This window comes from Lissotriton helveticus, chromosome 2_1 (assembly GCF_964261635.1).
Source record: "Lissotriton helveticus chromosome 2_1, aLisHel1.1, whole genome shotgun sequence".
Taxonomy (NCBI): Eukaryota; Metazoa; Chordata; class Amphibia; order Caudata; family Salamandridae; genus Lissotriton; species Lissotriton helveticus.
In genome coordinates this window covers 1274604101-1274627697 of record NC_136059.1, presented here as the reverse complement: position 1 = coordinate 1274627697, position 23597 = coordinate 1274604101, and the positions used below count along the sequence as shown (strand labels likewise).

At 44.5% G+C, this 23597-nt stretch overlaps 1 protein-coding gene across 2 annotated transcripts in view; it reads right to left on the bottom strand.

Annotated features, from left to right (window-relative positions):
• UNC5C (unc-5 netrin receptor C) overlaps nt 1-23597 on the bottom strand; it is a 441641-nt gene that overhangs the window by 9000 nt on the left and 409044 nt on the right. For both annotated transcript variants that reach the window (XM_078676216.1, XM_078676217.1), the window contains exons 13-15: nt 19534-19767; nt 6630-6779; nt 5347-5511 (exon numbers count right to left, since the gene is read on the bottom strand). In XM_078676216.1, coding sequence (XP_078532342.1) covers nt 5347-5511; nt 6630-6779; nt 19534-19767 — 549 coding nt within the window. The remainder of the gene's footprint in view (nt 1-5346; nt 5512-6629; nt 6780-19533; nt 19768-23597) is intronic.

The following is a 23597-nucleotide window of genomic DNA, read 5'->3' as shown; positions in this document are numbered from 1 at the left end:
TTTTCAATTGCTTTGCCATGGAATACTTATTTACAATCAGAAATGACCGCCATTGCAATGTAACCCTTTTGACCTCTGTGGGAGTAAGTGCCTTCATAAACAACACACTCTATACACAGGCAGTCTATGGGCAGTGTGTGTGTCTCTGTACTTGTGAGTGTGAGTTAAAGTGAAATGAGAGAAAGTGAAAACAATCAAAGAGTAGAGGACAAAGCATGGGACAGAGTTACAAACTTGAACATAGGAAGAGCATGAGACACACAAAACAAGAGGAAGTGTGAGAGGGAGAGAAAGAGCAAATCGAACCGAGCAAGGGTGAACAGAAGTCAATGTCAAGAATCCTGGGTAAAACAGGCATTGTCAAAGCCAATAAGCCTGGAAAGAATAATGTTGTTGACTAAAACATTATAAAAACTCCAGCAGTGTAAACAAAAACATAAAATGTTTGCTTTTTATGAACAATTCACCAATTCCAGTCACAAAACATTTCTCTTTTACCACAACCTCAAAGGAAGTGGCAAGCCATTCGCAAAGGAGAAGGAACTCCTGGGAAGCCCCTTCCCCTTTGCAAATGTTGTCAAGAATATTTTTTCGATGGACACCTGCCTATTCATATAAAATGTTAGTTTAAGTTTCTTTTTTTTCTTTTTTAAAGTATCCTGTTTTCCTTTTCAGGAAAACGGGTTGCATTTAAAAAAAAAAATGCTTTATTTAAGAGCAATCACAGGCATGGTCATCTGCTGAGCTCAGCAGGCCACCATTGGCATATGAAATATGTAAATTGCAAGTGCGCAGATTTAGCACCGTTGGAAAAGATTTTGAAATAGCAAAAAGTCATGACTAACTCGCTCAAATGCTCTTTTGTAAAGGCAAAAATCAGGTATGTGCCTTATCTGGACGATTTTTCATGCACAAAATCTTGAAATAAAGCATTTTAGTTGAAGGACAGAAAAAAACCTGTTGAACGTTGGGCTGACATTCAAAGTGCTCTTTCCCGCTCACAAAGGAGAGCGCCAGCCATGTACCGCGCGCCACCAGAATGAAAGCCAGTCATCAAAGTCACAGTGGGTTCCCCTCCCGAGCACCGGAGCGCTGATTGCCATTTGAAATTCCGCCTACGCTGAACTTTGCAAACCCACAGGGAACAAAAAGTGAATACCCCGTCCAAAACCAGTAGGGATGGTAATGTGCGGCTGTGAGATAGGAGATGGAGAATGGAAAGATAAGTGGGATTCTGCTCTGTCTTATCCGGGAGCGGCTGCGCTCTTTATGAATCAGCCGTGGTCTGTTGCTGTGGGCTGTATGTCTAAAAATAATACAAATAGGAAGGCAGCCTGGCAACAAAAGGTAAAAAGAAAGCGCTGATGAAAGTGTGTAACTCAAAGGCCAGCTTTGAACTCCTGTGTATCTGTTCTGGGGTCTGGCCTATCCCCAGGTTAGAATGCTGCAAGCTTTAGGAAGCCGAGCCCCTACTGGTAGAGTAGAGCTCCTAAACATCTTCTTCCTGGAGATTTTGTAATTGTCACCCAAAGAACCAATTAATGCAAGGCTACCTCCAGTTAACCAAGTTCCTCCAATGTGCCGCACAACGACCCAATGTGCATTAGTTTCTTCTCCAACCAAATTGTAATCTAGAATGCTGACCAGACCTGACCACTTGGCTAGAATGTAGGATTTTTTACCCTCAGTGTGCACAACCCACTGCAGGGAACGGAGGATGCCCAATGAAAAAGCATTAGGGCCATATTGATGAAAATATAATGCAGCGCGGTGCAGCAAGTCATTTTGCTGTGCTGCGTTACAGGGAAAGAGCAGGAATGCACCGTGTTTATCACAATACAGCACATTCCTGCCTGTTCCCGCTGCTGGCACTCAATGGCTTGCAAGGGTGTCTGCGTTGCATGCAGGATTGTTTTTGTGCAGGTGGGGTCACTTTCCAGGGCAACAACAATCTCTTTAGGGATTTTCCGCTATGTATATGTGCTGCAGAATTCAGCACACATAGAAAGAGGAGGTAATAAGGAGAAATAAAGATATTTCTCCTTGTTATGCCTCCCCAGGGAAAAAGTATCATTTTGGCGCATTCCTAGGTCTCCCAGTAATGGTAAATCTGAGAATACGTCAAAATCCATGTGTGTTGCATGGGAACACCCAAGCAACACCTTCCCAGCACAGAGTAACGCAGCAGTTTGCACTGAGTTGCATTACTCCTGATTTATCAAGCCCCTCAGGGCCATGAAAAGTGTATGTGCGTGGCTTGAAAAATCACATTTTGGGGTTGCGTCATGCATGCACCAAGTTGCGTGGTGGAAAAGCCTCGCAGCCAGTGCATAAATATGGCCCTTAACCCCTTTAAAGCTAGTAAACAAACCTCCCCAGTGCTGCGCTGTCCATTATCCGGTGCTGAACTGGACGTCCAGCGGTCGCACGCAGCACTGGGGAGGTAGTGCCCGTGACGACCGTTGGCCGACGGCAGCACTTAAGGGGTTAATCTTCTTATAGCCACAATGTTTTTCCAATACGAGAAGAGATTTACTAGCAGCAAAAACAATGTACAGCTTCAGACAGTGCAGACCTCAGTAGCCCGATCAAGTCTCGTCTTGAGTTCAGATCATACTCTCTATGGGTGTGGGGTCTCACCTTCAGTTCTGTATTCATCAGAGCAGGCTGCTCCAAAGAGTACCTCTTGAGCTACTGGAAGCTCTCCAGCTAGCTGTAAGTTTCTGTGTGCAGCCCAGCCTACTAAATTGGAAGATTTTGCTTGGCTGAATTCATATGTGTATTTCAAACTACAAAAGCATGTATTTGAGGTAAAAAATGAGGATTTTAAAAACTTACAAATTGAGGTTTAGAATAAAATGGCTTTTTTCCCAAACTGTATTCAAAGCTGATATTTCAGTGATAATTCATGCAACACTAATAAGGCATTACTTATATTATCACCTCGGTGCCAGGGGAAAAGAAGCTATAACTGTTATGTATTTCCTACCCATGGAGAGGCATTCCACATTCTCAAAGCTATTGTTTACATTGCTAATGGCAATTTGCCTCATGAACTGAGGTGATCACAGCTGGTAATCTTGCTAATAGTGGCCACTAATATAATTTTGTCTGATGTGGTCACTATTGCAACACTAATAATATTTGCAACTTGGGATGATTTTTATTGAACATAAGTAACTATTTTTGCAGAAAAGATTGGAGAACTCTGCATTAGAGCACAACACTTAGGCCAGAACGTGTTCTGCATCCAGGGAAAGATTCTTTCCACAGAGGACCAAGGTATCACTTTGGCAGGCTCCCTGTCTTCTTCCCTTAAGAGCAGAATGTCTCTGACACAACTGTCTCACTGGAACATTGTCAATGCTAGTACTTACATATGATTAATGTATTCTTTATTTTTGCTCGGCTGTTGTACACAAAAGCTTGTAACATACTGAAGAGGAGGGCAGAGCCAAAGAAGTATGTGAGGAAAGGTAGTGAAAGAAGACAGGGGGGCTTATTCACAATCCCCTTGTGCCACCCTTACGTCACTTTTCCCATGTTAAAAATGACGAAAAAGTGGCACAAGGGGCTTGTAAATCTGCCCCAGGGTGTTTTTGTTGCCTCCCTGGTTTATTTTGCTTCCAAACAAACACACGTTTGTTTATTTATTTATTTACTTGAAGTTTTTATACAGCGTTTTGGTAGCGGAAAGGTATTGAGGTGCATTACATGCACACAAGCATTCACACATCCCACATATTCATGTGCATACTTCATGTATGTTTAACTTGAGTCTGGCTAGAAAGCAGACACTTGCAAGAGAATGGAATGTGAGATTATATGTGTGAGCAGCTGTTGTAAATAAGGGCGTGGGAATTAATCCGTTTACTGCGGCGATAATTTTGCCGCAGTGCAGGGGGTTCTATTATGTGGGCGGGGCCACGTCGGGCAACGGACGTGCGCATCACTACCAAGGTAGTGCTCGCGACGGCCATTGGCCGACGGCAGCAAGGAAAGGGTTAAAAAGCACCACTAGAATCTAGATTTTCACACCGGAGCTCCCTCTTCTTAAAGACCCCGTGCACTTCATGCAGGCTTCTTTGAAAAGTACGGTACTTCACAAGTGAAAAAACACTACACTACGTTGTTCACCCCCCCCACCCCCACCCCCGAACACTGGCACAAAAGTTTTATACCTGCATTTTCCAGTACTCTTTTATTGTCTCATGTACAAATTATTTTCACTCAGGCTAAATGACCCTCAATATCTAAAACCTCTCAACCGAACTTCTTCTAATGACCTAAGCTAGATACATGCATGCTTCCACTGTCACAGATAGCAGTGCTATTCATACTAAGGAACTCCAGTGGAACCTCAAGACTCATGAATAGGCTTCATAATTCAGTTCTCAATATCAATCCACAAGGCACTTCACTATTGATACACAATGCTGAACAATAGTGGTGTTAGCATGTCTGTCTGCTGGGAGCCACTTTGGCCACTAAGTCTCCCGTATGCCACAACGGATACATATTGAGTAACATATGTCTTGAGATGGTAGGTGAGAAGACTGATGGGCCTATTTATGAGCTCTTTACACCACTGTTGATGCTGTGGAGGAGTAAGAAATGTGGCATGTTGCGCCATATTTACACAGTGACGCATCTAAGGAGATGTGCCACTTTGTAAAGCCTTACGCTACATTATACCTGCATCAGGTATAATGCGGCAGGGTGGGCGTTCCCCCGTAAAAAAGGGTTGTAGAAGTGGCGCAGTGAAATCTATTTCACTATGCCAATTCTAGGATGCCACTGCGTCAAAATCTTAGGCCTGACTCACAGCAGGCGTATGACAGACGCAGGCGCCTTTAACATGGGACTTGCCCCTGTCTACTGACCCATTTCTGGAGTATCATCACTTTTGCGACACACTCCAGAAATGCATCATTACTGCGCCTACAGATACATCAGAAATACTGATGTATCTGTAAATCCTTGCGACATGGAGTGCCATACAGTAAATATGGCGCATCCATGGTGTCTCAAAGAGGGCACACTGAAAAGTGTTGCATCGCTGTTTTCACTCAGCGGTGCAACACTTCCCATAAATGAGGCCCTGAAAGTTTGTCCCCATGGGGGGCTTGCCCAAGTATATGATCTGCATCATTGTATTTTCTTGGCTAAGTTGAATGTATACTTTTTCAACATTCTTTTTAGTGCATAGAAGGTACTTTTGAACCAAACTAATTAATTAAAGAAATTTCTACCATCAATTATGAGGTTGGCTCCAAATAAACAAGAGGAAAAGACATGTTGGGCCTGCCTGAATTGTGTCAGTGCACAAGATAATGGGCAGCCTACCTCTGACACTGTGCAATTGAGCTGAAAGATCTGCCCTTCTCCCTCCACCTGCCGCACACAGAGTTTGCAGATCAGCTCCACCGTGCTCAAGTTTAACCGCTCCAACGTGAAAGTGCAGTGAAGGCTTCTCTGACAACCGCTCCAGATGTGGTAAAATGGAATTTCCTGAATCATGTAAAAGGGGGGGAAAAGCATGGTCTTTGTAAGAATAACACAGAGGGAAAGAGAGCAAAGGAAATTTGCCACCTTGATAACATGCATACATGGACTTGGTCTTGCAGAAGGTGTCAACATATTATTTTACAGCCTGCCCCTGCTGGAAGGTTTAGCATTCACTGCTGGCAAAGACATCATATCTTTCTACATTTACCATCCAGTGCAAATGTAGGGGCGGTGGGATACAGATAGGCATGATCACCACATGTAAGCGGAGCTGGGATGACTTCTGGAGTATTCTCCCCCAAATAAAGAGGAGCAATGGTGACAAACAAAATTCTATAATTATGGTAATGGGTTATTTTAAAGGAGTTGCGGTAACAAAATCTACACTGACTCCAGTCTATTGTCGTATGAGTGCTCCTTTGAGACAGAAGACATAGCAGGAAAATTATTATTCATAATAGCATAATGGACATTTTCGGCATGATTTAGAGTTTGGAGGACTAAGTAACAGGTGATGTTGTAAATTACTCGCCCTGACAAACATCCTATCACCACATTTTCTGCTGGCCATGCGGACATCTCTTAACATAGGCAGGAACCACCATCATGGTGGTTCCAGTCAGTGTTGTAAAAGTTTGATGGACGGCTGCGTCAAATATGACGGCCTTCTGTGGATCTTTTACACAGTTTTACTTATTTTTTCAAAACAAACTCCCAAAGTGGGTGTTTGTTTTTGAAAAAATGTAAAACTAATTATCCCCAATTCTTTGGGGTTTTCTCCCATGGTATTGGAATCATTTTTCTGTTTTTTCTGACCCTCCCCGCTAGGCTTTACCTGGAGATGATGAAGAGGAAGGAAAAACCATACTGACTTCCACTCTAAATTGAGTGAACGGTCAGATGGCTAACTTCCATCGGCCTGGAGTATGTAGGTAACGGGACCAGAGTAGGCTTTATTGTTGACATACTGTTGGTCCGCCCACCTCTGGATTGGGTTTGCTGATCGTGAGTTTGTTGGGTACTGCATTGCTATTAGGGTGGAGAGCCCTCTCCACCGAGCTCTAAAACAACCCCATTTATTTCCCCTATGCTGTCATTATAGTTAGAAAGGTTAGACAAACCTGATATTTTGCCACCAGCTTGCTCTTCCAGAGGGAGTGCGTGATGTCGTGAATGGACAGGCGCAGGTTATGGGTACTGCCTTTGAAATGCAGAGTCTTTGGTTCATCCAATAGCTGTCCTCCTATCTGCCTCTCAGACTGCAATACCTCCTGAAAAGGAGTCACAAAAAATCATTAATACCTTCAAAGATACAGATTATTCACGATGTGACCTTCTCGAAAGGGCTGCGCGGGAACAAAGGTATTTAATGTAGTTCAGACACTCTCAAATATACACACATTAGCCATAAAACCAGGGACAGCTACTCACTATCTTATATGTCATTATCTTCCCCTCATTCATAAATGACAATACTTTCAGGATCCACCCCAGAGCAAAATGATTGGATATTATCCGGTGATCGACTTTCCTCAGATTCACACTAATGACTACATAACTGAGGAAGGCTGCTAACCAATGACAGGCCAGGACAAGGTACTCACCTGTAATAGTGGTAGTCTTTCATGGGTACAGACCACAGATTGCTTGAACCTTCCGCGATGCCTGGCACATATTTATTTATTTTATTTATTTAAAGAGTTTTATATAGCACTGGCTAGACCCGAAGGTATCGGAGCGCTTTACATAAGGTTCCACATAGTTGCAAACTTATATCAGTTACATATTACCAATGATACCAGTAAAAACATTTAAGGAGCATACAAGAGAAGGAAAATCTAAAGATTCGGAATCTGATAAAGTTTATATTGTGAAAAAGGTGTAATATCAACTTATTTTTAAAGATGGGTTCTTTTAAGATGCATGATTTTTATTACACTATGGACTGTATCCTCCCTGATGTTTGGAAAGCATTGTCAAAGGCATAACTCATATGATGATCATGTGAAAAACGTTGTTTATCTGTGACAGTAAATTTGCTGCCTGTATCTGTCATAAATACTCAAAATATCTTGTTTTTCTTATACTTTAAATTGTGGGAATCAACGACGGGTGCATCACAAATGAGTCACTGGGATGCTGACCCACTGCTCACAATGTCCCACACTCTATTGCCATTTGCAGATACCATTTCCCCTATTCAATTAAATTGATAAATGAGTTTATTCAAGTTCAAAACAAACTGTATAAACGTTTTACATGTAGAGTAACGTCTATATAGAGAGCATTTATCACATTATTCCTTTTCCCAGTGCTGGCGCACAATGGGTTGCCTAGCACCAACGCAGGCCCTATTGCACCATGGTGGAAGGGTGCCTGTTATTGCATGAAGGATTGTTTTTTTGTGCAGGAAGGTGCACCTTCCTGCACAAAAACAATATCCTGAGACATTTTCCTCTTTCTATGTGTACTGCAGAATGCAGCCTCCCCTAGGAAGACATAGCATTGTTGTGCGTTCCCAGGTCTACCTGCATTGGTAAATCTGTGAATGCATCAAAATCCATGGGTGTTGTGTGGGAACACCCATGCAACACCCATGGAACGTCTCCCTGGGGTAGAATAACACAATACGGCAATTTGCGATGTGTTGCGTTTTTATAAATAAAATAAATAAATTAATTAAGCCACTCAGGGCCACGCAAAGTGACCTTGCGTGGCTTGATAAATCACATTTTGGAGTTGCGTTGCGCGTGCACTATTTTATGAGGTGCAAAAGCGATGCAGCCACTACATAAATATGGCCCATAGGCAGGAGCGGCCTGTGAAGCTAAGAGTGGTGAGGCAAGGTGGTAGGGGGGATTCGACAGATGCCACAGAGTGAAAATTCAATAAATAATTAATTTTGACTCAACGCCGTCTGTCGAACTCCCCGCACCCTGCCCCACCACTTTTACCTACACTGCTGCGCCTGCCCATAGTGCTTTATTTAGAGTCTGGCAGACGGCATACTTCTTCATAAATGTGAAAAGTTTATTATAATCTATGGCAATTAATGTTATGTTAACAGCATTTATATCGCGCACAGCTACTCCAAGGAGTGTCCCGGCGCGTGCCCAGAAAGGTGGTGAACAGAGAAACAAGCTAAAGAGCAAGGTCTTCAGGCTCTTCCTAAAGATTTTAGGAGCTTGAAGAGTACGTAACTCCAAGGGGAGTTCGTTCCAGGCTACGGCAGCCGTACGTGAAAGGGAGCTGCCACCTATCCTTTGTTGATGGAACCTAGGGGTGCATGTCGTAAGCTTTGTTGAAGAGCGCAGATGCTTGGCGGGGGACTAGAACCTAATCTTGTACTCAGATAAACGGGGCCATGCCAGTAGAGAGCAGCCTGAGAAATGACCAAGGACTTAAATGTCACCCTCTCTTTCACAGGCAACCAGTGCAGGCTGCGCAGGTGTTGCCTATCGGTGACCCTCTTAGGGAGGTTAAGAAGGACTCTGGCCGTGTTTTGTCTATCAGAAAATGAAAATTTCAAAATAGTCTGTATATTAACCCGTTAAGTGCGCCAGTCGGCCAACGGCCGTCGCGAGCACTACCTCGGGAAGTGCTGTGCACGTCCGTTGGCTGGCGCGGCCCCACCAGCGCAATAGAACACCCGCACCGCGGCGGAATTGCCGCCGCTGTAAACGGGTTAACATCTTGGATTCATTCTCTTTAAAAGCTGAAACACAGTATCCTATACTTTCTTCGGCAGAAGCTTTTTGATTCTTGAATGTTGGACTCCTGACTCTGCAGTTTGTCAGAAAAGGTTGTCTGGAAGTGGCGCCAAGGTGTGAGAGCATGTGGTCTTTGTGTCAACTTCAAAGTGCACAAATGTGGGCATGCCATAAGTCAGTGCCCACAAGTGGAAGAAGAACAAGATAACACGTCAAGCCCAACCACGAGATGATGAAATTATCTGAGGCACAAGCCTCTAAAATAAGATTCTCGTTCCAAAAGTATCACATAGATTTATGGAACAGTGCCACACATTCCCAGGGAACCAAAGACTGAACATATCAGCCCACAGCACCAATTAAATATGTACCGCTGCTCACTGCTGCCCATCGACCTACTCAGAATACGCTCATTTCAAGACTGAAGTTCTGATGAATGTCAAGTACAAAAACCTTGTTGTGCATCCGACTGAAAAAACACTCGTTTAATGGGCTTATTTAGGATTTGAGAGCACAAGAAATTCATGCAGAGCTCAAAAGAAGCAGTATGCACCTAGGTGAATGTCTGTCTTTATGCTGCTGCCTTTACGAGATATCACGAGCCATACAGATGCGATTCTCCGATTGAAACTGATGGCTTGATGTTTTTCATGAGTACGGTTTAGTCATTTTTACATGCAATGAGCAAGAATTTACCATGCAAAATCACATTTTCAAATAATCTTGCTCTATCAAAACTCACCACTTCCCATTTAAGCCCCTATAGAACGATTTGATCAACAGCACTTTAGCAGAATTCAAGCAGACCATTCCTTTGCAACCTTCATAATTACCTCTCATTGAACCCCTATCCGCCCCCTTATCCTTCTGAATATAACCAGTGCTTGAAATGGAAAAACAGAGGCACAGGTACTCTATACCAGAGTACCTTCTTGTTCCTGAGAAATGCCAGTACTCTCCAAATACAAGTATTACATTTCTCTTGAGAAGTACTGGTACTCTCCCTCTCAAAATAAAAAAGTGCCGGTACTCCGTACCGGACAGTACCGGCCCATCACAATATATGCATCCTAAAGCCTCCTCCTAAACATCAAAATATGTCTTTGTCAAGATGGAGCATGACAGCTGAGCATTATAAACTGAACCAGAATTTGTGCATTGTGGCCTGAGGAGCACGTGTTTAAATTAAGCACAACCAGTGCCTAATTTGAGGGGGGTGGGGCTTTCCGGTGCTTAGCACCGGCACCTAATCCTTGGCACTGGTGCTTATAGCACACATAGCACTTAGCACACTTATTTATGAGGCACATGATTTTCCCCAGGATTTTGAGCCACGTCGAGAATCAAACTGGGTTCCCCAGCTCCTAAATCGGCAGCTCTACCCATTAGGTCCTCCTAAGGTTAATAAGTGCCGGGGCTCTAGTCAGGAGGCAGTTTGTACCAGCACATTTGTCCTGTTAGCGCTGCCTCCTGAGGAGAGCCCCGGCACTTTTTTTTTTACAAATTAACCACAGCACACAACCACTGCAAAGTGTTTGGCAAGCTAGCCCCGGGATGATCAAATAAGAGGGTCGACAGCTGAAGAGCAGCTCTGATGCAGCATAAAGCAACCAGAATTTAGCGACAAGCGAGCGGCAAATTATATGGCAGGGTTGGCTAAATTATGCGGCAAGAAAAGGCAAATTATGCGCAACGATGCATAACGCATTTTGATAGTATACTTCACTATTTTGTCATTTTTACACACGGATATTCTGTCTGGGCAAAGATTTCTTCTTGTTAGTACCCGTTTAACAACCAAATGCAGAAATATGCAACTGAAAGATGACCATTTAACCTTACCTTTCCTTTCACTGTGCGCGAACACATTTTGCTGTGTTTTTAGTAACTTTTGATCTGCTTGAGCCAGAAGCATTTTTTGTTAAAATCTGTAGATTATGCAGTAGATGAAGTATGTGGCAAATGAGGCAAAGCAATAATTATGTGAAAAAAGCAGCAGCCACTCAATCGCATCATTCCAGTGGCCCTGGCTATAAGTAAGCAAAAAGTTGTGAGTTCCCGAAGTGAGGCTCATGGCATTCTATAAACAGCAATCTTAGCAGCCATTTTGCAATCAAGACACTCTGAGAGAGAGAGAGACATTAAATGGCCATAATAGCCAGGTGGGAAAGAAGAAAACATCTCATTTGAGATAAACGCTCTTTTGCATTAGCACCACATGGTGAAACTGATGCTGGTGCTCCTGCTGAACCCACCGCTTGACAAATTCTAAAGCAAAAGCTGTGTTTGCTTCTGAGCCATTAGCCAAAAGGGCGCATTGTTAGAAACCTTTTAAATGAGGGGTCTCTCAATCAATCAGCTCCAGCTTATTTGTAGTACACTCTAATTACCTCATCAGGACGTGCATGCAAAAATCGATTGCAATTATCTGATTACTATGGATCTTCATTATGTCCAAATTAGCACGCTGGGTCGTCCGCAGAGGGACTTGTGATATTCTGTGAGTTAATTGCGCTGCCCTGGTGGGTCAAAGCCGCACGCCGTACGTACCGCAGTGTTACGTTCAGGACCGCACAAGCTGCGAGACTCTTTGGACCTGCCTGCATGAGCACCGCCATGTTTAATTAGCACAGCTTGAAGGAAGGCCGCTCTCGGACATCCGGATCTTTTTCTGCAACTGTTGCCAGCGGTGTTCGAAGCAAACTTGATTTTAATGGGTTTGTGTGGCAAGCAGGGAATTTAAATGTGCCTGCTGCTGCAAGTTATTTATTCTGCATGTTTGTAAACACAGCACCCTTCCTGCTTCCCTTTTAACAGATTGTTAAACTCCCTGTAACTGACGTTAGAAAGTTGGAAGGCGGGACAATGCAGATGTATTAATTATGTGGAGTAAATCTGATTAATGAAGATTAAAGTTACACACAAGTGATTAAAGTAACAAAGAAAGTAAATTGTGCAATATCATTGAATGAGACCAGGGTACATCTTGACTGAACCTACAGGCAAGATGCAAAAAGTTGTTTAACGGGTGTTAGCACTTCTGCCAAGCGCGAATTTCAAGGAGCGCGCTCTTAGGACCCGGCCCCCGCCCCGCCTTGTAATTTGTGGGCGGCCGGCTAGCCCAATAGGCGACCGGCCGCCAAGTACTTCCGGGCCATGAGTGACGTGTTTCCGGTGTGGGAGAGGGCGGAGACCGGGGCTATTTAGGTTCCTGTTTGCTGTGGCCCCGGTCTCTTTGTCCTCAAAGCCCCAATGTAATGTCGACCATATGTAAATGCTCTCTTGCTCCCCTTGTCTGGTTGTCTTTGAAACTGTAAGTGTTGGTGAATCTGCATGAGTCCTGTTGGGTTTGCAATGGATTTCAATTCAAAGTCACTTAAATGAGATTTTTGCAAACTAATAATCCCTTTCTTAGGAAGTATCCCCATTTGGAAATATGGATACCCAATTTTCAGTTTATTATCACTCTTCCAAAACCACAGTCGGCGATCAAACACCAAGCAGTGATTAGCCCTGTCTGCAGATATTGACTGTTCCTGCCCTGCGGAGCAGTTTCCACCTTTCCCTAAGTCTGGAAGCTCTTCCGCAGAACTGCTGCCTTCCAAATCCTTCTGCTACTCCATTCAGATGATTTTCCCAGCTCTTGCCCCTTTGCTTTCTCTTGCCTGTGAATTCTCGTTTATTCTATCTACCTCTGTTGATTACAAGACTGATTTGGCCCACTCAATTACTGTCAATCTGAACCTTCCAAGATACAGTGAGTAAATGTTCTAGAGGAGTCTGTGGAATCACTAACGGAGAAAGTCCATCTCCAACGAAGAGTGACATTATTAAGTCAGTCACCAAATTCCACATTACTGTCTGCCGCCGGATGTGGCATGAGTTAGCTACAGACAGTAGCAGCCGCTAGTAAGTGCGGGTGGTGGAGTGGGGGGAGGGGCGTGCAAGTGAAGAGTGAATCGGGGAATACAAAAAAATAAAATGAAATGGACTTACCTGGGTGCCGCTGGGTGCTGCCGCCTCTGCTGCGTCTCCTCCGCACAGCAACAGGAAGGTCCCAGCCTCCCAGAATCGCCTGTCCAATCACAATGCTGCCTTAAGCAGCATTGTGATTGGCCTAAGTGCCATGGATTAGTGCTCAGACAGGAGCTTGGAGGCTTTGCATGTTTCTCACCAGGCTGTGTAATGGAGCCTGGTGGGGAAGATGTAAAGTGCCCTCTTGGGCCGGCCAAACAGTCATGCCCACTTTAGCGTGTGCTGCTTTACACTCCTCCACCTGCCCCCTGCACTGGCCAGCCCAAGCAGGAAAGAAAACTAAAACAATAATAATGATAGTTATTATCGTTTTAGTTTTCCTCTTAACACTGCTCGCAGATGAGTGGGGCGACGCTCCTCCACCTTAGCAGAGGAGCCGCCGCTGGCTACAGAAGACCTGCTGAGCTTATGTCTGAGGATTATATGGGAACAATTTGTTTGGCTGCTTCTCCACAGCATTCGTCGTCCCTGTTTTCCCAAAATTCTGTCTTCCATCTGCTGCTATGAATCACAACCCCCCAAGAGGCAGTCTACGGGACTGCACCTTGGTCTAATATACTCCATTTTATTACAGGTACTATTGACCGCTCTCGTAGTTGTGGCAACTGTAAGGTAGGGTGACCAGACGTCCCGGATTTGCCCCGACGGTCCTGGTTTTTCACCAGCTGTCCAGCAGATTTCAGGAAATGTAGCTCCTGTCGGGTTTTTAGAGAGGGTTGACTAAAAACAGCGGCAGGTGCCTTTTTATGTTTTACAAAGCAAGGATAGTTAGCAGTTGTTTCAAGAAAGCAAGTTAATTAACAGGCAAGCTTCTGGGTTTAAAAATTGCAATTTATGTATGTTCTAACTGCCTGTTCTGTAATTCTCTTCTGAGGAGCGCTGTCATTCTGTGCGCTCGCTTCAAGTAAAACTATAGTCCTTCTTCTATTTTTGTGAAATGTCCCGGTTTTTTGGCTTTACAATTCTGTCCACCCTATTGTAAGGCCCTTAGTGGAAATAACTTTAGCAGAGAGGGTGAATTTCCCTGAACACACAAACACGGCTATAAGAATGTGCATTTATTTATAAGCGCATCCAAATCTGACAACTCTTTAACCAGCTGCCTACGACAGATGTTCTAGTTAACTTTTATGTTTCCATCCAGAGATTGAATAATTTTAGAAATATAGGACCTGGTTCACAAAGGTAAACCTTCACTTTTGTGTACGTTTACGATTGTTTGCTATTCAAAAAGCTATTTTACGAGTAGCATCGTTATGACTGCAGAGTCTCTGTACATAAAAGAGTTTATCCTACTACTCATAAAATACCTCTGTGAAGAACAAACAATCGTAAACGTGCAAAAAAGTGTACATTTATCTTTGTGAATAAGGCTCTAAGGGCCAGATGTAGGTAAATCTATTTTACCACTTCTTAAATACCGAATCATACCGATTCGGTATTTAAGAAGTGGTAAAATAGAGGGGGGGATGTAGGTAATACAGACTCGGTAAATACAGAATCGTTAAGATTCGGTATTTACCGATTCTGTAAATACCGATTCGGTAATGCCCATTGATTCCTATGGGCATTGAAGCCCATAGGAATCAATGGGCATTACCGAATCGTTATTTACAGATTCGGTAAATACCGATTTCAGCAAGGGTGCAGGGGGTGTCACTTTGACACCCTCTAGCACCCCAAATACAAGCATGTGTGCCATGTGGCACACAGACATGCCCTAAGGGCATGTCTGTCTGTCACATGGCATAGGTGTGCATGCACACATGTGCATGCACACCTGGATTCGGTATTTTACCACCCAATTGGATTGGGTGGTAAAATACCGATTCTGAAAGGCCTTTGGGGCTCAGAAGAGTCCCACCTACATCTGGAAATTACCGAATCGGTAAAAATACCGATTCGGTATTTTACAGATTCGGTAAATTTACCGATTCGGTAAATTTACCGAATCTGTAAAATGATGCCCCTACATCTCAATCACCAAATACCGGTCGGTAACGGCCGAATTCGGCCGTTACCGACCGGTATTTGGGCTCCTACATCTGGACCCTAGTCATTAAGTATCCCTGGCACTGGAAAGTGCAAAGGTACCGGGTACTATATAACATGTTACTATCTTATTGTATGGGTTGGTTAAAAAAGTTTATTATGCTAAATCCTTATACATGCTAAATATTTTATGAAACAGATTTTGAACTAACAAACATTGTTTAAATACAAAGCACAATATACAGTTACTATCACAGCATAACCTATGTATATCAGCAAAGCATGACCTCCATCTAAACTAAAGTGTTTTCCTAGCAATGTATGAATTCACAGCAGAAACCCACAGTTCCTCCGCAATGTTATTGCTCTGCTAGGATATCTGTCCTTTTTTTTTTTTTTTAGAGTTTTATATAGCGCGAACTAGACCCGAACCGAATCAGGTATCAGAGCGCTTTTACATAGCACAAGTTACGATTTTTTTTTACATGAGGACACACACTTTCATTTTTTTTTAGGCACGGGGAGATTAAGTGATTTGCCCAGAATCACAGGAGGTTTGGCGTCCTTACCGAGACTCGAACCCAGATTCCCAGGTCCGAGGTCGAGCGCCTTAGCCGTTAGACTAACTCCTCTCCCCCTCCTTGTGTTCACTCCACAAAAACAAAGCCTTTTCTATGCTGCCCGAAGCGCCGCCACACAAAACCTCTTAACTTAGAATTCACATGTCGATCTGACTGCTGCACTCAATCTCCTCTGCATTTACAAACACAATAGAGCCACCAGGGTGGGCGCGCAAGCTCTCCTCTTAGAAAGATGCCGTGAGACTTAGCTCCAAACGCCCTGTGCCATGGCCCTCCCCACTTCTATGTCAGAATTAGCCCACTGTTCTCTGCCGGGGACCCACTCGCTTTCATCTCAAGCCAAGGTTTCTCTTTCACATGCTCTGTAGCATATTACAATGGAGAAATAAAATTAATGCAGGCACTGGTTCATTTATTGCCCTGGTCAGGATCAGTCCAGTGGTTAACAAGGAAAATGCTACTTACCGGTATGCATCTGTTCTTGGCATGTAGGGCTGCTGACATTCATATCTTAGCATAGATCGCCGCCTAGTGTTGGGTCCGGTTGATTGCACCTTGTTGAATATATTTGTAGGAGGAACTAAATGGGGCTGCTTAGATCACGTGGGCACCTCAAAGAATGGGTGCATTGGTGGATTACATCTCCCTCATGCCAGCTCACGGTACATTTAAATAAAGCAATGAAAGCCGCAGATACGGTTTCTTGGAGTCTTGGCCAGAGTTGAGGGTCTACAACTCGACAGTGATGCATTCCAACACGAACTCACACAGTCACGGTCTGGACCAGCTCATCGCGCCTTCTGTAATACCATGAGGGGGAAGGCGATGGAGAAGTGATACCTTATTGGTGCTGGTTCAGCTTCATCTCTGCCCACATACAGGCCAGTTTCTGCATGTCAGTCACTGTTCGTGCTAGTGTACAGAGTGATGACTGTGGAAGGTAATCGTGCCATGTCCAGCAGCTTGTCCGAACAAAAATTGGTTGACGCTCTCTCCTTCTGCCCAAGGTAAAGAGCCGATGTGGGACAACTGTGAATGCAGGACTGGGCCCTGAGTGGGCAATGCCCAACATCTGGAGGATTCTTGTGGAAGAAGACGCCTCACATGCTATTGGGCAGGAGAGCTGCATAAATGTTTTACTTTTTAGAAATACGCAAGCTTGACAGGGCAAGGTGTGAACCTGAACAGCACAGGGGCGTAACACAAGCCCCTGTGGCGCAGTGGGGCCCCCGCCCCTTCAGGGCCCGCTCAAATCCATAGGATCCCCCCCATTGAGGCCAAGGTCTATGAATATCTCTGAGATAAAACACAAGTCCTGTGCACACGTTACAATGAGTAGATCATACAGGTTTTTGTAAACGAAACATAAGGAGCGCAAAATCATAAGTAATGAGACAAGGAAGACACATGTGGATAGTTTCTTTCAGATGTATTGGGCCTTCCTGTTCTGGAAGGATGACATCAAGACAAAAAACAACAACCAGCCGACACGTGTTTCGTCAAGCGAGGCAATTGGCTCGTGACTCTTCAGGGCTGTAGGCGGTATGATTGTAAACGGTTTGGGTAGCCGGTGATAATTCCAACCCGGCTTTAATGGGTTAAATATCATGGAATGTCGGTAAGGTTAACAGGAGAGTAAAACAACGGGTGCGTACATCCGTTGTCTATTTGGCAGTCTGGATGAAGATGCCAAAATGGATAAAAGCGTGTTGTTTCTCATCGGTGTGGGAGAACCTCTCTGAGATATGAGAGACTCAGGATCCCCTCATCACATTCTGCAGCGCGGGCTTTCATCTTGTGCTACACCACTGGCCTAGCATGACACCAGAAATGTAATACAATGGTGTAAAGACACCTCAGTTAAACATGCGTCGGGAGCAGATTCATGGATTTTGGACGGTGGATCTGAGAAAGTACACTGAGGAGAGTTCCTGATTTGTGAGAAAATATGTGAAACTATAAGTGTTGATTAAGAGGGCATTTGCAATGGATTGGACGTTATTACAGCCATTCATTGCCACTCCTGTTGTGCACTAAACAAATAAAGCATCATTTCTAACACAGATCGGCATAAAAGCTGCCTCCCAGTCTGAGAAGGTTTGTGCCTGCTAAGAGCTGACATCTGCGCTTGCTGGAGCTGTTTCCTAACGCTTCAGCTAAGACGATAATAAACTTCGATGTTGACAATGGCGCTCCTGAGTGCAGCCCGGATAAAAATGGAATCTGCTCGCAAACTTCTTAAATCAACAGCTTTTCTGCGGACAGAGCTTGCGGTACCTCTTGCTGGGTGCAGGACACATGTGCACCAGCAACGGGTACAGTTGGCAAATGCAGCTGATCGGGTGTCTGCCTCTTGGGAACTCTGCACTTGTATATCCAGGTGACCCAGCAACCTGAAATCTAACAGAGGGGGGAGGGGCGAGGGTGGCAGTGCGACATATGACTCGTGCAAATCATATGACTCTTACAGCATCAAGAAATGCTTGCTCACCAGGAGGTTGGGGGGGCGTGGCCCCACTAACTAAAATGCCCACAGGGAAGCCCAAAAGTTAAAAATGAAATGGTAATAAAGTTAATTTATTACCATTTCATGTTTCACTGTCCAGCACCCTAAACTGAGTGTCAGGACAGGGCAGCGCTATTATTGCTGAGTGGCAGCAGCAGTGAGAAGTGGGGACTAGGCTCTTTAGTTTAAAGTGGCATGTCACTTTGGTTAGCTGTCTTAGGCCAGATGTGCACCTTAAACCTCTCTAATCTGGCTGTTTTTAGGCAGATGATGTGAGAGCAAGATTGATTGATTTGGTATATAGATTTATACAGCGCATAGCTGCCCCAGCAACGGGGCGTACCAGCGCTACCCAAAGAACAGGTGCCGATATACCACTCTAACAAACACAAACAGTTACACCAGAAAGAGCCAGGTCTTTAAAGCCTTTCCAAAGGCCTCCAGTGCCCTTGCGAGCGTTGAGAGAGGCGGCTCCCTCCAATTCTGGTGCTTCTCTCATGCTCCGTTACAGCATGAGAGCAGCGTGAAGATTGGTTAGGGGAGGTGGCTGAGGCTCATGCTGGAGCCTGGAGGAGAGAAGAAGAACACAGCGCCCAGAGGGAGGAGCTAGAGCAACCAAGGTGGTTTATCTGTTTTGACAGTACTGATAATTCAGGCCCTGTGCATGTGGGTTGCAATACACCATTCAACTGACCCCAATCCTAGGACACGGTGATGGGGAAGTATGCTGATATAATAAGGTTATGAGCACAATACCACACAAGAAAGTCACTGGACTTACTTTAGACTTTGAAGGGAGCTTTAATTGTCCAATTTTTGGAGAAAACGTTTAATGCGAAGGAGATCCACATCTGAATTTCTCCACTAACTGATCCCTATGTTGTCCTCTAGACATTGGTGGATTATCAGTTTTCTCCAAGCAAATGGTACATACAAAAATCTTCCTGTAGGCAATGAAGTGCATGAACATGTGTCCGCTGATACACCAAGACTGTTCTTTCAGTAGCAATAAAAAGGCACATTTATATATCATTAAACAACAAATCGCCAACCATGCAAACTGCTCCTGCAATGGTGCTTTAATCTGCACTATAACATGAAGTAGCTGCATCCTTTTTATTTCGATAAGAGTTTATGAATCTAGATATGTTCTGGTATAAATCATGGGTTGAATTCAATGACAAACAAACCACTTCATTACCTTAAGAGCATCCTGAGTGTCATCCAGGCAGTAGACGCGAATGTTATACTCCAGCGACGTGCAGGACGCTGGCCCAAAGATGGCGAGTTTCAGCCGCTTGGCTGCAGACTTGGTTGTGAATTGCCCCACTAGAGCATATGTGCTGAGGGTTTCTGAGAGGATATGGCAGGCTTCGGAGTCCATCTGCACGTAGCATGGGGTTGTGAAGTTCTCCTCCCCAACTACAACCACATCCTGTAAACAACAAGGGAAACCTATTTTCAATTTTTTTTTAAACTTTCAAAAGTTTTAACTGCCAATGATTCCAAGCAGGCAATGTAAGACAGAAGGCAGTAAGCTTATCAGAGAATGCAGAAAATGAAAATAATATGATCTTTCCCCTTCAAAAGGCCACGGTGGCTCAAGGTAGATGCAGCAGGGGAGAGAACGTAGCCTAATGGCTAAAGCAGGTGACCTAAGAGCTGGGGAACTGGGTCCGAGTCTCGTCAGGGACACTTCTACATCTGGTGATTCTGGGCAAATCACTTAATCTCCCCGTGCTTGACAAAAATGAATGTGTCTGTCTGTAACGCAACTGATGCTCATGTAAAGTGCCCTGATATCTTCGGGTCAAGTTCTCGCTATATACAACTCCAAAAATAAATATGTATACTAAACAAGAAGTAACATATGAGGGGGTTGATGCTTTTGGAAGAACATCAGACAGAGTGGGATAGCAGAAACTGCAATACAAGAGAACGCAGCAATCACAAAGCTAAACTAAAGCGATCAAAAGTTTTGGTTGGAATAGAAGCGTTGGCTTCAGGGCCGGACTGTGAACTGAAAACTGCCCTGGCAAACTTCTCGGCCAGGCCCCAGGGGGAGTTTCGGGGAGGTGTGGCTGACCTGTTTGCCAGGGCCAGTTTCAATCGATTTTGTTAGTGTGGCCGATAATGCAGCTATGGTGCAAAACTGCCCCCGGTAACATAACCAGCTCCCTAGGGGCCCAAAACCAGCCCCACCCTGGCGGCTCACTGGGCAAACGCCAGTTGCCCGCTATGGCCAGTCCTGCCCTGGCTGGCTTAGTAGGTGATAATGCAAAAGATGGCGTCACAAGTACGCAGTAGTCAAGTCATATAGCCATTTACTGAAAACTGAAATTGTTTCAACTATATCCTAATCTGAAAATGTGTATAGAGTTTGTTAATGGTTGCAATGTTTTTCACATGCAGCAAAATAGCTGGTGTATTCTGCACCCTATCAGTGGTATATACACGTTTCGATCCTATGACTAAGCCTTATGGACAAAGTGTGTCATGAATGTTTTGAAGTTCAGATGGGAAAGTAGTAAGTCATGCCAGAGAGTGGTGATGTCAGCCCCAGTTGCTCATGCTCATTGTGTTTAAATAGTTATAGTGTTGTGACACTAGAGTCTCAGAAGAGACTATGAGTGATATTGCATGACTTTCAATAATTAAAAGTGGCATTGCATTCTCACAATAACTACAATACACCTTTAAGAGCTAGATGTTTTAGTCTCTTCCATGTATTGAAACAGTCACCTACACCTTCATCTTGCTCAGAGTCATATAGTGAACAGAATTCACCATACATTTCCAGGAAGCAGTGCAAAGTTCTCGCTATCGTCAGAACAGTTGTGGGTCCACCATAAATGATAGGTCCACCAGGATCGGACTGGCCGTAGCAGGTACCAGGTGTTTTCCCGGTGGGCTGGATGGGTGGGGTCAGGTTTTGGAGCGGTGGGGGTCGTTTTTGTTACTGGGGATCGGTTTTGCAGCGGTACTGCAATATCGGTTCCCTGTAACAAAAGCAACAGCAATGATTCCCACCAGTGTGCCCTCTAATGGGGTCGGTTTTGCAGCAGTACTGCAATATCGGCTCCCTGTAACAAAAGCAGCAGCAGTGATTCCCACCAGTGTGCCCTCTAATGGGGTCGGTTTTGCAGCAGTACTGCAATATCGGCTCCCTGTAACAAAAGCAGCAGCAGTGATTCCCACCAGTGTGCCCTCTAATGGGGTCGGTTTTGCAGCAGTACTGCAATATCGGCTCCCTGTAACAAAAGCAGCAGCAGTGATTCCCTCCAGTGTGCCCTCTAATGGGGTCGGTTTTGCAGCAGTACTGCAATATCGGCTCCCTGTAACAAAAGCAGCAGCAGTGATTCCCACCAGTACCCCCACCGCCCAGGGGCCGGTCCGACTTAATTGCCAGGGCTGGTTTGCGTTATCAATCTGGCAGTACTACAAGCGGCAATATCCTCTCTCCGTTGCTAGTGCAGATATATGCTCAGTATCCTCCCAGATTTTTTTGACCAGGATTGTGGGAGAAGTGCATTTATGTGTGGTCAGGAGACTCAGGGCACTAGATAAGAATCTTCTGTAATTATCTGATCTCCCCATTAATTTTGTTTTTCATTCCTCTTACCCTTCTGAAGAGGCAGCGAGTAATGTTTGAAAGGCAGTGAGATAAGAAGGGCATCCCCTCTCGCAGTCAAGACGATCTCATGAATTAAGGCCTGAAGAAGAGATCCAGATCCCCACATCTGGAAACTTAAACTTACCACTGCTCTATAGTATCATAAACTCACAGGCTCCCACCTCTCAAGGAGCACATCTGTCCCTTTCCCTACCATACTGTGGAGCAAGAATGGCGCTTGGCAATCTTATTTCTACATTTTTGAAGATGATTGTAAAAATATGAAAGTGAGGTTGCCTTCAACAGTACCAAATAGCTCAAAGCCTATGGGCATTCACAAAATGGCTGCTGACCGGGCACACTTCCGCACATCGAGGACCGGAAATCTCATCGCATTGAAGGCTACTCGGCCCTTTCCCTGAAAACCCCCATAAAAAAATGGCTGGGTTTCTGTAGGTTTGTAGAAGCATCGACACTTAGGTGACAAAAGCTCACAGTGGAAATTGTTATGATGGCAATAATCTGAGTGGTAAATAAAGCTCGGCTTTGCAGTGTCTAAACTGTTAAATTGTGAAGATCGAAGTCTTAAGCTGAAGTGGAGGAGATCACAACAGACACAACATTACATCACTGCACTAGTCCCATCGCTATTACACTGCTATTTTTTATTTACAGATGTTACTAGATCGACAGCATTTCTGATAGAAGGCTTGTTCGAAATACTTAATACTGTAAAGTCTATCTTAGACTCAAAATAATTAAAATTAGGAGTTCCCTTGGTGGAAACGGGATTTCCACCCACAACGGAATTAAAAGTTGTGCCTTTAAGCCTCTCTACTGTTTTTCTTTACTGAACTATGTGAGGGAAAAAAGGTTGGAATGAGTAAAAAAGCACCGATTTCCACCATGATCACACAATTTCCTGTCAAAAACACTTGTTATCTCTTTGGCCCATAGAAATACCACTCACCACAGTCTACGTTTTTACCTAGTGGTACTGCCCCTGGGTGAACTAAGAAGCTGTTTTTTCCTGGAAAACACCTACTAAGCACCTTTGGGGCTGATTCACAAAGGCATTTATTACTATGAGACAGCACTAAAAGGGTACCCTTGTATATACTAGGGGTGGGCGGAACTCACAGAGTTTCACTCTGCAGAATTCCATAGAGTTACATGAAAGCTTGCGCTGCTCGAACTGATTTTACCGCTGGGAGCTGATACTGTGCTGGAAAATCAGTGCGAATGGCAACAAGCGGCATGCCAGAGGGCCCTGCTTCCTTGAGGCCACTCGAGTAAACTTTCTACTCGAGCAGCAGCTTTCTCACTGCAAACGATCGCGACCTCCCGCATTGACAAAATCTCATAGGGGGTGCTGTCCTGACACCTGAAAATCACGTTAGGAGACACCAATTTTCACTTGCGCTCACCAACTTACCCTAGGCAAACCGCACGCGACAAAAAACGCTGCCACGCAGCAGTTGGCGGAGTTTTGCCCAAACTGCATTACAAATATAACGTGGAGTGGGCAAAACTCAACGAACTCTGGCGGCGGAGCGGAACTTATTGCCCACCCCTATTATATACTCTCACATGACTTTCAATGGGACCTGAAATGTCCAGCTCGCTGTTAGCAAATGTACAAAGAGGGCAGA